We start from the raw sequence: 13,188 nt of genomic DNA, 5'->3' as shown, positions 1-13,188 counted from the left end.
TCCCCGGGATGCTGGCTGGTCAGGCAGGATGGCTGGGCAAGGTTGATCACAAATTAACATGTCAGCATCCACTTACTCCCTGAATCCCAAGGGCGGGTGCTTAGGGAGAATCTGTCCTCTATCAGTTTTATCCTCGTTGGTCATAGCAGTGCCGCGAAAGAGTAATACATGCTAGACTGTAATCTTTGAGCCAGAGGAAATTGAACCAAACCAAGTGGAAAGAATACGCTATTTAGTATTAGCAGATAAGTTCATGGGGAAATTGTAAAACAGGTGAAGTTCATTATTGGTGAAGCTCCCCCGGAGTAACCCTGGTCTCCCCAGCCCCCTGGGGTGAGCCCCCCCCCCCCCCCGCTGTGGATTAGACCTTTATGCTGAATGCTAGCTGTTTTTGACTTCCTGGGGACTTGCTCTTGTACAATGAAGCAAATATGTCTTAGGTCTCAAAGTCTCTGGGTCAGGCTCTTTTCCTCCCCCAGAATGAAAATGAGCTTACTTGATAGATCAAGCTGGCTTCATTTGCTAACACAAAAGTTCCAGGAAGTTCCAGGGTCCTCTCAGGGAACGTGGACTCAATGGAAACTTTCTAATGACAAAGCCTTTCCTGTGTGTGACTCAAAGGAGTGAGTCTAATGGTGGGAATTTCAGACCAAATAATATAGATTTTTATGAATTTTGTTGGGCAGTAATATGTCATGAGAGGGAAACTGACATCGGGCTGCCCAGTTTTTTTTTTTTTTTTTTTTGCTGAGTAAGGCCATTAAGGTAAAAAGGAAAACAACACACATCTATTGACAATCGTTTTAGAAAAGAAAAGGATACTATGATAATCAGAAAAAAAAAAGAAGCAAACAATCAGAATAAAAAGCAACCTTTAAATTTAAAGAATTTATCTTCATGAAAAAAATGTATTTATACAGTTTCAGTATGTTAGATTAATAAATTCTAGAGATCTGCATTACAACATTGTACCTGTAGACAGCAATACCGCATTATGCATTTTAAAATGTGGTAATGGATTTCCCTGGCGGACCAGTGGTTAAGACACCATGCTTCTAATGCAGGGGTTGAAGGTTCAATCCCTAGTCAGGGAAGTAAAATCCCACAAGTCATATGGCACAGTCCCCCCCAAAATGTGTTAAGAGGGTAGATCTCCTGTCATAGTCTCATCACAATAAAAACAAAACAAAACAATACACAAATGTATTTCAATGTCCTGACTTTATAGCAGACTAGGGAAAATGTTGTCCAGTACCAGCATCATTCTACAGCCAGGCTTTGGGGAACTGATGACTTAGCTGCTCACAGGGGCCAAACAGGCCACTCCGGGAATTTAAATAGCTCTTAACGGACACTTGTGGGCACGTCTCCATGTGACCTGCCTATCAAGGCAGTCAAAACTATGCACAGGGTCCAGAAACACCTTTTGGGTTGTAAATCAAAGAACTTGTTTGTACAAAACCTTTAACCATGAAGGGTTTTCTGTCTGTAGATTAATGGGAAAAAATGAGCAATAGGTAGCCAAAAGAGTTAGCGGAATTTTGTGGGAAAAACAGTGGTATTTCAAAGTGTTTTTTTAAAAACACTTCAAAGTGTTTTTAAGTATTTTTAAGTGGTATTTTAAAGATTTAAGGATATATTTGTTGTTTAGCCACTAAATCATGTTCGACTCTTTTGTGACCCCATGGACTGTAGACCACCAGGCTCCTCTGTCCATGGGATTTCCCAGGCAAGAATACTGGAGTGGGTTGCCATGTCCTTCTCCAGGGAATCTTTCTGACCCAGGGATCAAAACTACGCCTCCTGCATTGGCAAGTGGGTTCTTTATCACTGAGCCACCAGGGAAGCCCAAAGATTACTTAATTCTTTTGTAAATATGAATGAGCACCCAGACGCTGCCAGGTACAATGATAGAGCAATGAAGACCCCAGTCTTACAGCATTACCTTCCAGCAGTGGAGACGGTTAAGAAAGAGATACATAGGCAGATGACATCCCTTAAGGACAAGTTCTGAGGTTGCTTTTGTGGAGGGATGTGTGCTATTTAAGCAAAGTCTAAACCAAAGTGAAGAACTGAGGCTTGTAGTTACCTGGGGGGAGAGCATTCCAGATAGAGGGAACAGCCAGTGGAAAGCGGGGTAAAGTGGGGCCAGGAATGCAGCTGGGGGCCAGACCACATGGGGCTTTAGGGAAAGCCCTTTGGGTTTCATCAATGAAATGGACAGCTACTGAAAAGTTTTAAGCAAGAGAGTGACATGACTGTTGAGTCACGAGAGTAAGGAATGGCAAAAGTGAAGGCTACGGATGACTATTATAACAATCCATTTGAAACATAATGGTAGTTTGGGCCAAGGCAGTCACCACAGAAGTGCTGAAAAGTGCTCAGATCTAGGATGTCTTTTGAAGGCAGAGAGACTAGGACTTGCCAATAGAACAGAGAGAAAGATTGGACATGGTGGTAATGGTAACAGAAGATTCCAGCCGAGTTTTAAGATGTTTACTTTGATCAACTGAATAAATGGTACCATCTACTGAGAACAGGTATCGTGGGAACAGTAGACTGAAGGGGGACTCAAGACTTATTAGTGGATATATTAAACTTGAGAAGTCACTTGAATATCCAGGTAGAGATGGCAGGTTGGCAATCGGATGAGTGAGCCTAGACAGAGGAGAAATCAAGGCTAGAGACAGAAATTTTAAAATTTCAGCATATAGGAAATGTTTAAAGCCTTTGGGTAGGATGAGGTCATTGAGGGAAGTCCAGTTTTGGGGTAGATGGGCAGAAAGCCCAAAATCCCCGAGGCAAGAATGTGTTAGGTAAGTCATCAGAAGATTAAGGTGCCCACCGTGGATGTGAGCAAACATCGAGAAGACACCTGAGGAGGAAGCCTGGAGAGACGCCAGCACTTCAAGGTCTGGAGGAGGAGGAGGGTGATTTAGGAAGAGAGACAGAGGAGTGGCCAGTGAGGTAAGGGGAAAACCAGAGAGTGAATCACCAAAGCGGTGTGAAAACAGTCTTTCAAGGATGATGAAGAGCAGTTTATAAATTCACTCCACCCTCAATTAGCTCTATCAATGGAAGAATCTGCATATGCTGTTCTACTCCCAGTGTTTAGAGGCGCCTGTCACAGGATCAATACTTGTTTATTTCAGAGGCTAAATGTGGCAGACTTTAGGCTGAATCTATCCGGTAGGTGTGTTCTATTTGAACTTCAGGGTTTAAAGATATTTTCATTGGTTGCCAAGATTTAGAAACTGGGAAACTTCACATCAAAACTTGTATCCCTGCTTCTTTTGTTTGTTTTTTTAAATCCCCAGGATTCTCAAAAGGCAGGCAACAGCTGTCTGTGGCTGGGTGGCTGCTGGCATCTTTAGAGGGGTGATGCGCTCTTCGGCTAATTTCCTGCTGTCTCCAGTGAGCCCTAGGTCTCCCCAACAGTGAGGGCTGAATCACTCATTCATATTACTTGCTGATTCCTACAGATCTTGACTTTGTACCTTTTGTTTAGTTAGAGGGAATGAATGAACAAATGAATGAATTAGTGAATATTCACTGATGAATCACCTGAAACCCAGGGAGGTGAAATGATGTAAGCTTGCATGCAGCAATGTTGTAATTCAGAACCAATACAGGTTCTCAGGCCAGGACTTTTACCTAAGCTCTTTGCTTCCTAGTTTGTCATTGTATTAAAACATCGGAAAATAAAAGCAGGAGCTTGCACGGAAGAAGGGTACTGACAAAATGCGATTTCCATCTTCAGAAAAACAGAATATGAAACAAATTATTTATTATCATAAATGTAGAGAAATGGTTTCCCAAGAACTGCCTGCCACACGGACTAACAGAAGTTACCATCACTGCCCAAGGCAAAGTGAGTAAATAAACAAATGTAATTATTAAGCAATATAATTAAGGTTACAATTGGTATTTTATTTCATTAGCTTTATTTTTAGAGAAGTAAGTTTTGCCATTTTTCTCTGTGAATTATTTTTATCTATTCTTTCACGCTTAAACACAGAACGTTATAATCACAGAATGACAGTTTATCATCAGGCCTCCTCTTACTCAATATCAAAAACTGGAGTTTTTTTTAAGCCTCCTCTTGCTGGCTCCGATGCTGGCTAGTGGCCATCCAGGGCAGTGAGTGGAGATGGACTCCGAAATCCAGTTTGGACTCATTGAATTAGACCGCGGTGCTTGATTTCTGATGTTTAGATGTTATTGTTATGGATTGCCCCATGTTGTCCCCCTCCACCCCTCGCCAAAAGATATATTGAAATCTTAAATCCCTGTCCCTCAGACTGTGACTCGATTTGAAAACAGAGTCACTGCAGAAGTAATTAGATAAGATGAGGTCATACTGGAGGAGGGGAGTGGCCCTACCTTAATATAACTCATGCCCTTGTAAGAAGGGGAAATTTGGACACAGACTCAGAGGGAAGATGATACAAAGAGAGACACACAGGAAGACAAACATCTGCAGGCAAGGGCAGAGATCAGAGTTACACAGTCATAAGGCAAGGGAGGCACACACTATAAGAAACCAGAAGAGGCAAGGAAGGCTGCTTTTGTAGGAGTTTCAGAAGGAACATGGTCCAACAAACACCTTGATCAAACTTCCAGCCCCTAGAACTAGGAGATGATGGATGCATTTCTGTGGTTTTAAGCCACCCAGTTGGTGGTATTTCATAATCACAACCCTAGGAAACTAACACAGAGGTGATCTTATCTGATTCATCACTGTAAACTGTGTTAGGTAGCAGCTGTGTCCCAGGAAAGTGGCATCATCCATAAAATAAATGCCGCAGGTGTGCAGGCCCTAAGTAAGACATTTAGGCAGATGCTGCAGAGCTTGAGAATCCTCATTCCCTTGCTCACTGAAGGCACCAAACCTCATTCCATCTTCTCTTAGACAGGAAGTAATGGTCCTCCTCTTGTCCTGGAAAGCTGAAAGTATATCCATCCTGAGCAGAGAACATCTTGCGCATTAGGAAGAATTTGTTGCTAATCTTGGCTCTAGGAAAATTTGGGAAACAATTAAAAAGTATCTTTAATGGTCCTCTGGTCTTCTTGTGCCCACTTTAATGTGTCAGACTTCTCTGTGAATGAGAGACTTCCTTAACTCACAGTCCACAGAAAGTTTTTAGAGGTAAACATGAAACCTTTGCGATCCTGAGATTGTGTGCCAATAGTCTCAGGGTATGACCACTTTTCTGGGTAAAGATTCCATAGTCTTGATTACTTATGAAAGATGCACACTTCCACTATCAGGACAAGGAGGGAAAAAAAGCCAACACTAAGGGTGCTTAGCATGATGGTGAGGATCAAACTAAGATTTTGCATCTGGGGAACAAGGCATGGGGATGGAGTGGGTGATGGCTCAGGGTGGGGACAGGATGAAGAATGTGGATTTAAATATCCTGAACTGCAGGAGACAATGAACCATTCATGTGAAGTGTTCAGTAGGAATTGGGAGTCTCAAAGTTGGCAAGGAAAGAGCACACACCCAGAATTGGGACTGATCAGCACAGAGGTGGGAACTAAATATTTGAGAGCAGGTCCCCTTTCAGAGGGTTTCCCTAGTAGCTCAGATGATAAAGAATCTGCCTGCAATGCAGGAGACCTGGGTTCGATCCCTGGGTGGGGAAGGTCCCCTGGAGGAAGGCATGGCGTCCCATACCAGTATCCTTGCCTGGAGAATTCCATGGACAGAAGAGCCTGGCGGACTACAGTCAATAGGGTTGCAAAGAGTCGGACACATCTGAGCAACTAACACTTTCATTTGCACCTCCCCTTTCAGAACTGATCACTGGACTTGACCTAGGAAGGACCAACACTGGGTCTTGGAGAGCATCTACCTTAGGGAGCAAGAGGAGGACGAGGTGGAATTAAAGGCAGAATAGACAGGCAGGTTAGAGTGGCGAAAGAACTAGGAGTATACCGTGGGGGAAAGAGCAGGAGAGAATTCCAAGGAGAGGCTGATCAGGCTCGCAAAATGAAATATTTAAAGAAAAGGGTGAACGCTCATGCAGAGAGCAGTGCTGGATCCGAAATGCACTGATGATCATCGATAAATCCCTTTTGAAAAGCTGTGAGGACTCTTTGTTGGTTTATGCATTCTTTGAGTGGTCATGATTGGATTTCTGCTGTGATGCCACGTTAGGTGCTGGGGCACAGAAATGAGACAGTCTTGCCTTTAGGAAGCTTACCACGTGTACTGGGATATGTACTCAGAGGGGTAAACTATGTATGGAGGTCTGAATGGTGTCGAGAGAGGACACAAACGGGAAGCGGTTGATTTACAGGGACAGTGGAAGTCATGGTCGGGAAACCGATCTCTCAAAAGAGAGAAGTCTAATCAGCGGATCCAAGAATTCTTAAAGTGCAAAGCTGTCCTGTACCTTCTCACATCATATATCTGAAACCATGTATTTCAGAATCACGGGGGCACACACACACTCCAACACCTTGAATCCAAACCATTTTTGTTACTGAGACCTCGTAAGTGATGATATAATATTTGTGTGCAGATGCAAAAACAAATACAACATGTGCCTTGCATTCTCTCGCAGTTTCTCACTTTTAAAATATATTTAATATTCAAGAACCTAAATAGGTTCATTCCTGGGGGCTTCTATTTTGGAATGCTTTTTTTACACTTCAATATGCTAGACTTGTTAAACATAAATATTACTAAGCTATGGAGCTTTAGAATTAATTACATCGATGATTATTCTTACAGAATAATAATTCTGTCCTTACAGTGGAATTAGGAAGAAGGAAGAGATGACACTAGTTCTGGAGTCACACCTGGAATCAGATCCCTGCTCCACCATTTATAAGGTATAGGAGAGCAACTTATATTTTTGAATCTGTATCCACATTTGTAATGGTTACCTGAGTAATATTTACCTTACAGAGTTGTTGGAAAGAATAGATAATTGCATGAAAAATGCCTGGCTGACAGGCTCTATAGGACTACAGTGATTTCCATTGATAATGAAATAATTACCTGAGATTATATTTCTAAATCAGGCCAAAATGAGGCATATAATTTAGAAAATACTCAAGCAATTTCTTCAAAGAATTAGCCTCTGTTAAGAGCCCAGTTGTAAAGGAAATCGTACTGAATCATAGAGGAAATCAGTCCTGAATAATCATTGGAAGGACTGATGCTGAAGCTGAAGCTCTAATACTGTGGCCACCTGATATGAAAAACTGACTCACTGGAAAAGACCCTGATGCTGGGAAAGATTAAAGGCAGGAGGAGAAGGGGACGACAGAGGATTAGATGGTTGGATGTCCATCCACCTACTCGATGGACATGAGTTTGAGCAAGCTCCGGGTGTTGGTGATGGACAGGGAGGCCTGGCATGCTGTAGTCTGTGCGGTTGCAAAGAGTTGGACACGACTGAGTAACTGAACTGAAGAGCCCAGTGGTAATTCAAAAATGTGAGGTTAAGGTTGAGGCCAGTGACATATTTTGATACCTTTGGGGGGATATTTTTAAAAAATTGTCCAAGATTGTCCCATATCTACCACTTCTAATTTTTTAATTTTTCATCCATAACTCTAGAGACTAAAATTTTACTTGTCATCAGCCAACTTATAGCCAACATCCCATAGAATGGGAGAGTAAAAACAAGTAGTTTTTGTATCACATGCAGTTTCAGAGAAAGTGAAATAACTGTCCTGTCAATTTTCCAGTGTTGTGTTGTACTTCCAGAGTCAGTCTGTGTCTTCAATCCTTGCACAGAGCCCGCTGAGTTTGAAATCTATTGGGATGTGAAGAAGAGAGCCACAGTGCATGGCTGCACAGGTTGTGCACTGCACAACTCCCGAGGGTGCCCATCTCACTATGATGAGAAATGGACCCTAACTGTATAGTGTGCCATATGCAACCACATGCAGCCGCCCTATCTGAGAGGCTAGAGAAGTTTCCTGATGAACGTACTCTACCATTAGTGAGCATTTACAGTGCATGAGGGGGCTTCCCTTGTGGCTCAGCTGGTAAAGAATCCACCGGCAATGTGGGAGACCTGGGTTCGATCCCTGGGTTGGCAAGATTCCCTGGAGAAGGGAAAGGATACCCGTTCCAGTACTCTGGTCTGGAGAATTCCATGGACTTTATAGTCCATGGGGTTGCAAAGAGTCAGACATGACTGAGAGACTTTCACTTCACTTTCACAGGGTATGAGATGCCGTTCTAGGCTCCAGGGATACAAGGGTCTTCTGGAATGTTCTGGCCTTCTGTAAAATATTTAAGCAGTTCCACTGTTCACAATAACACTGTAACTTTAAAAAATCATAAATGCTTGCATGTCCAATGGTTTCACATAAAACACAGTGTGGTAACAGTCGTGAATAAATTACAAATGTCACTGTGAGAACTCTGTACGTTTTACAAAATCTCTGTTATAATAGCATCTATATACGTACACCTCTCTTGACAAAGACCTCAGCAAATCTCTTTTCCAAACACCCACAAATTTGTTTCATATGTATTTATGGAAGTTTGGTCACATATACAAATTTAACTCACAACAAAACCAAAAAAGGAGTATCTAAGGCTCACAAATTAACTTGTACCTATATAAGCCAACACAGATTCTTTTTTTCCCTACTTTTATGAATAAAAGTACCCTACAGTGTTTACAGAAGATATCTTGCAATAAATAACAACAACAAAAATGATGTCTGCCTCAAACTTGATTTCTTTTAACCTCATGACTAATTTGCAACACTGAGGTATTATTACAATAGATTAAGAGTTTGGACACATTAAGAACTGGATGCTTTAAGAGTTGGCCACGTTTTGCTTGTAAAGCCAGGCATTAAACTCAAGGTCCATACTATGTGATACTTTATTAGGAAGGGAAAGACACTAATATCACTAGTCCTTAACCACATCCGGCTTGTGCTGGGCAACAGGTATATTTTAGGCCAGTTGGTCTTTGCAGTAGCCTTATGAAGTAGGAATTATCATAGCAATTTAAAATAGGATGACACTGAAGTCAAGGAGGTAAAATAACTTGTCTCAAATGATATAGTTAGCCCGTGTCCCTTCCAGGGTTTCTTCAAGTCCTGGCATGTTTTGACTTCAAAACTCTGCCCTTCTTTCTACCCTAGGCTGGTTCTACTGCTTCAGAGTTCCCTTTTTTAATACATGAAATAAAATTAAATTAGCTTCATTATGATCACCATCATCATCTGTCATTTTAGCCTGTATTTTTGAGTGTCTCTTTTATTTACCAGTTCCTGTTGTAAGGACTTGTACTCCTTACAGCCGCCTTTCAAGGTGAACAGGCCAGCGTGGTGCTGGGCACTGTAAATTCTTCAGCCAATGTCCCTGGTGAATTTTCTCATTTTACTGATGAGACAACAAAGCTAAGAAGTGATAAATGACCCACCGAAGGCTGGGAAGTGGTTGAGCAGGTAGACTCGGGTACGTCTTACTCCTGGACCTGTGGGTCTTTCCATATTGTTTACAGTTTGACAATGTCACAAATCTATAACACTGCACTCAAATTAAATAAACTAAAAATTTACAATTCTGAAAGGAAACTAATAACTTGAGGCAATATACAACTCTGCTTCCACACTTGGAAACGGTTTTACTAGACACTTCTGAAAATGATCTTCAAAGTTTCTTTCTGAATAGTATTCAACATTCTCACAGCTTGGTCTACATTTTTATCCTAACATAACTGTTCTCGATTTTTCTCATGGGTGGGAATTCTCAAACAATTGTGATCTTGGGGGATCTCCAGTAAGATATTGATGTATAAGAATCTGGGAGTTGTGCTGTTGATAGTCAAAAAAATACTGAGCCTTAATAGGTCGGGCATACTTCCCTAGCTAGTTAAAAGAATTAAAAGTTTTAAGAAATTACTAAAACCTCAGTTTAATAGTAAATATCCAACCAAAAAAGGGTTGGCTCAATAAAACAAAGGACTTGGGGATGACCTGGAAAATGAATTTCTCATTTCTGACCTGATTCCATATCTTAAAGTTCTTACATTCTAGTTTTTAATCTACACTGCTTTTTACAGAGAATGCTGTCATTTGTGGTAGTCACAGAAGTGAATACATACTTTACTTACTTTTTTGACTACAAGCAAAATACATACTAATATAAAAATGTGCTCATGCTGTTGCAGTCTATATGAATTGAGATTTATCGCCCATCTATTCAATTCTATATAGACAAAATGAGTTATAATTTTAAATTCTAAACTAATAAGCTTTGAGAGATAGAAAGGAAGAAAAGAGGGGTAGTTATTGAGGTAAACTGCATATCTAATTTTTTCAAATTTTAATTTTATTCTATTGAGCTATAAATTCTGCTTTTAGTATAGACAAATTTTCCCATTAAAATATGATTTGAAGTCTTATATTTCAATTTTTATCTGTAAGTCAAACAAGACATAGTTTCTTTTTTTACTTTAAGAAGAAATTTTCGCAAGAAACATACCCAGTCCCTTCAATATCCCAAATTAAGCTAAGGTCACTATTTCGTAAACTCATAGCACTATGATTTCCCAAATTATGTATCAAGAGCGTGGATCAACTTTTTTTTTTTTATTGTTTGGAAAGCTTATTTATATGAAGTTCTTCAGAGATGTAAAATTTAAGTTTTATTTTTTTTTAGCTATGTATCTTACCTATATCATTGAAAACAATATCACGATTATGTTAGAACTATCCTAGACAGTCAGGGATTGATAGGATCCATAATTTTAGGGAAAAAATCCACCTCAAAGAATTACGGGTTAAGTCATCCCCATTTTCTTCAATGAGATCTTTCACTATAATTCTCCCATTTCTTCAAGTCTAATCTCTACCCAACTTGGTATACAACTCAGGTGCCACAGACTCCAGAAATATTTCTCAGACAATCAGGTGGAAGCCAGCTGTCCCTTCTAGGAATCTGCTTTCTATCACAGAAGTCTGCTTTCTATCCTTCTCTTGGGGCACATGGCCCTTTCTATCTTGGGCTTCCCTAGTGGCTCAGATGTTAAAGAATCCGCCTACAATGTGGGAGACCTGAGTTTGATCCCTGGGTTGGGGAGATGCCCTGGAAGAGGGCATGGCAACCCACTCCAGTATTCTTGCCTGGAGAATCCCTTGGACAAAGGAGCCTGGCAGGCTACAGTCCACGGGGTCGCAAAGAGTTGGACACGACTGAGCGACCAAGCACATACCCTTTCTGTCTTGCATTATAGCCATTTGTTGTATTTTCCCCACCAGACAGAGGGCTCAAGGACACCAACCTGAAGCACATTCATTTCTTCTCTGATGAGCTATGTGTTAACCTACACATGGTAGGTTCTCAAGGAGTACTGAGTATGTATTTAATAATTCCTGTTAGCCATGGCAAATTTCCAAAGAGAGTGAAAAACCTCTTAAGAAGTATTTTAGGAAGCCCTTGGTCAAGAAAGAAAGCCACAAGAGTAGAAATTCTTCAAGAGGTGAATCAGAGTAACTGGCACATAAAAGTGACACATTCAATTTCTTCACCTTTATATAACCTCCAGAAGATCAAACGTTAATAAAATATTTATCTTCAGTTGTCACAAGCCAGACTTTGATTTAAAACTCTTGAGTACATGAATGTCATGCCAGACCAAAAATACACCATCATGTATTTTTAATTTAAACATGGACCTGTAAAAAATTTATATATGCCTGACATGAAAAAAATCTGAGTGCAAATCTCCCAATAATCACCACAAATAAGAAAAACAGGATTGAAAATCAATTGTTAGACTTTGGTAGAAGTACAATGAAAAGCGTTCCTTTTGACAGTCCAATGTGGCTACCTAAAACGTATTCTCTTACCTTTAGGGAATCAAAGCAGGCAATTACTCTTCCATTTTCAACCTGGCAGCTTTTGGGGGGGTGGGCGAATTTGCATTCCTCATCAGAGCGGGAGCAGGTTCCTCTCTGGAACTGTCTGCAGACCTCTAACGTCAGCCATTTTGTATCTCTGACAGGGGCAACATTCAAAGCCATGATGAGGAAATAACTGGGATCCTGTTCCTCCCTGTTAAATGACGAAATCAATCCAAGTTCCAATGATTCCAAAACTATTGTTGTGAAAAATTCCACATGTAAGTCTGAAGGTAAGTGATAAATTGCTTAATGAAGTCCAATCCAGGAAACAGAGTGCAGAGAGAATTTATCGGCAGGCAGTCACTCATCAATCAATATGCCCCACTCGAAGACTGCGGGCCGCAATAAAAGCGTGCTCACTGTCATCTCTGACTGCAAACGTCCGAGTCTCCTGATCGTTTCGCAGACAAAACTGTTTTTAATAAAGTGACCTCAATATCATGGCACTCCTTGGGAGAATATTTAGTCCTGACACTCACAGCTATTGATGATGCTGGAAAATAAGCCACTGAGATGTTCAGATCTTAGCAGGATTTCTTTTTCCTTCCACCGTTTAAAATTCTGAAATCAAGCAATTGGCAAAGTCAGACAGTTGAGGTATCTTCATCCACTCGTAAGGTCAGGGTAATGTATATTTGACAGAAAAACAAGATTTGAACAAAAAGCTCCCGGACTTGGTTTCCAGCAAAAGTGACTTCACACAGGCACTTTTAAATCTTGAAGCTGCAAAACATAAATAAGTGGTGAATCAACTATCCTATACTATAAAACATTTCTCAATTAAAAAATAAAATCAACTTACACCCCAACTCAGTGGACTCAACACTTCAACAAACTATTTAGCTCTTATCTCGAATTTGCAAAAGTGCAGTTTAGAGCTTTGAGCTTTGAATATAGCAAGAGAAGTTATGCATTAAAAGAGAGAGAGAGAAGAATACGAAACTGCAACCGTATTGCAGAAATGATCCAGGCAGCAGTCCAAAAGTTAGGGATGACTCAAACAGATGAGTGTGGCAGACACAATAATTAGACATTCTGAGACAATTCAATCTAATGTGCTTAATCGCCAAAACAGTGTATTAGAACCGTGGCTTCCAATTAATTTCACATTTAGGCCATTGATTTTATTGTTGAAAATGCTATAAACAATTATTTGGGATGTGTCTCTTCTATATAATAAGGATATTGTCATTCTGGGTGATGTGTGCACTCCTCACCCTATATGTCCTTTCTAGTTTACAGAGGTTTGAGCTTAGAGAGGGATAGGTAGACCACTCCTGATATTATTCTCAG

The 13,188-nt window shown here is 40.6% G+C and overlaps 1 protein-coding gene across 7 annotated transcripts in view; it reads right to left on the bottom strand.

Annotated features, from left to right (window-relative positions):
• MBNL2 (muscleblind like splicing regulator 2) overlaps positions 1-13,188 on the bottom strand; it is a 164,854-nt gene that overhangs the window by 102,442 nt on the left and 49,224 nt on the right. For all 7 annotated transcript variants that reach the window (XM_043891933.1, XM_043891934.1, XM_043891931.1 and 4 more), the window contains exon 2: positions 11,842-12,618. In XM_043891933.1, the coding sequence (XP_043747868.1) occupies positions 11,842-12,015 (174 nt within the window). In that variant the 5' untranslated portion in view covers positions 12,016-12,618. The remainder of the gene's footprint in view (positions 1-11,841; positions 12,619-13,188) is intronic.

The sequence above is a fragment of the Cervus elaphus genome, chromosome 30, assembly GCF_910594005.1.
Source record: "Cervus elaphus chromosome 30, mCerEla1.1, whole genome shotgun sequence".
In the NCBI taxonomy this organism is placed as follows: Eukaryota; Metazoa; Chordata; class Mammalia; order Artiodactyla; family Cervidae; genus Cervus; species Cervus elaphus.
The sequence above is the reverse complement of the archived record's forward strand: the minus strand, read 5'-3'. Positions and strand labels throughout refer to the sequence as shown.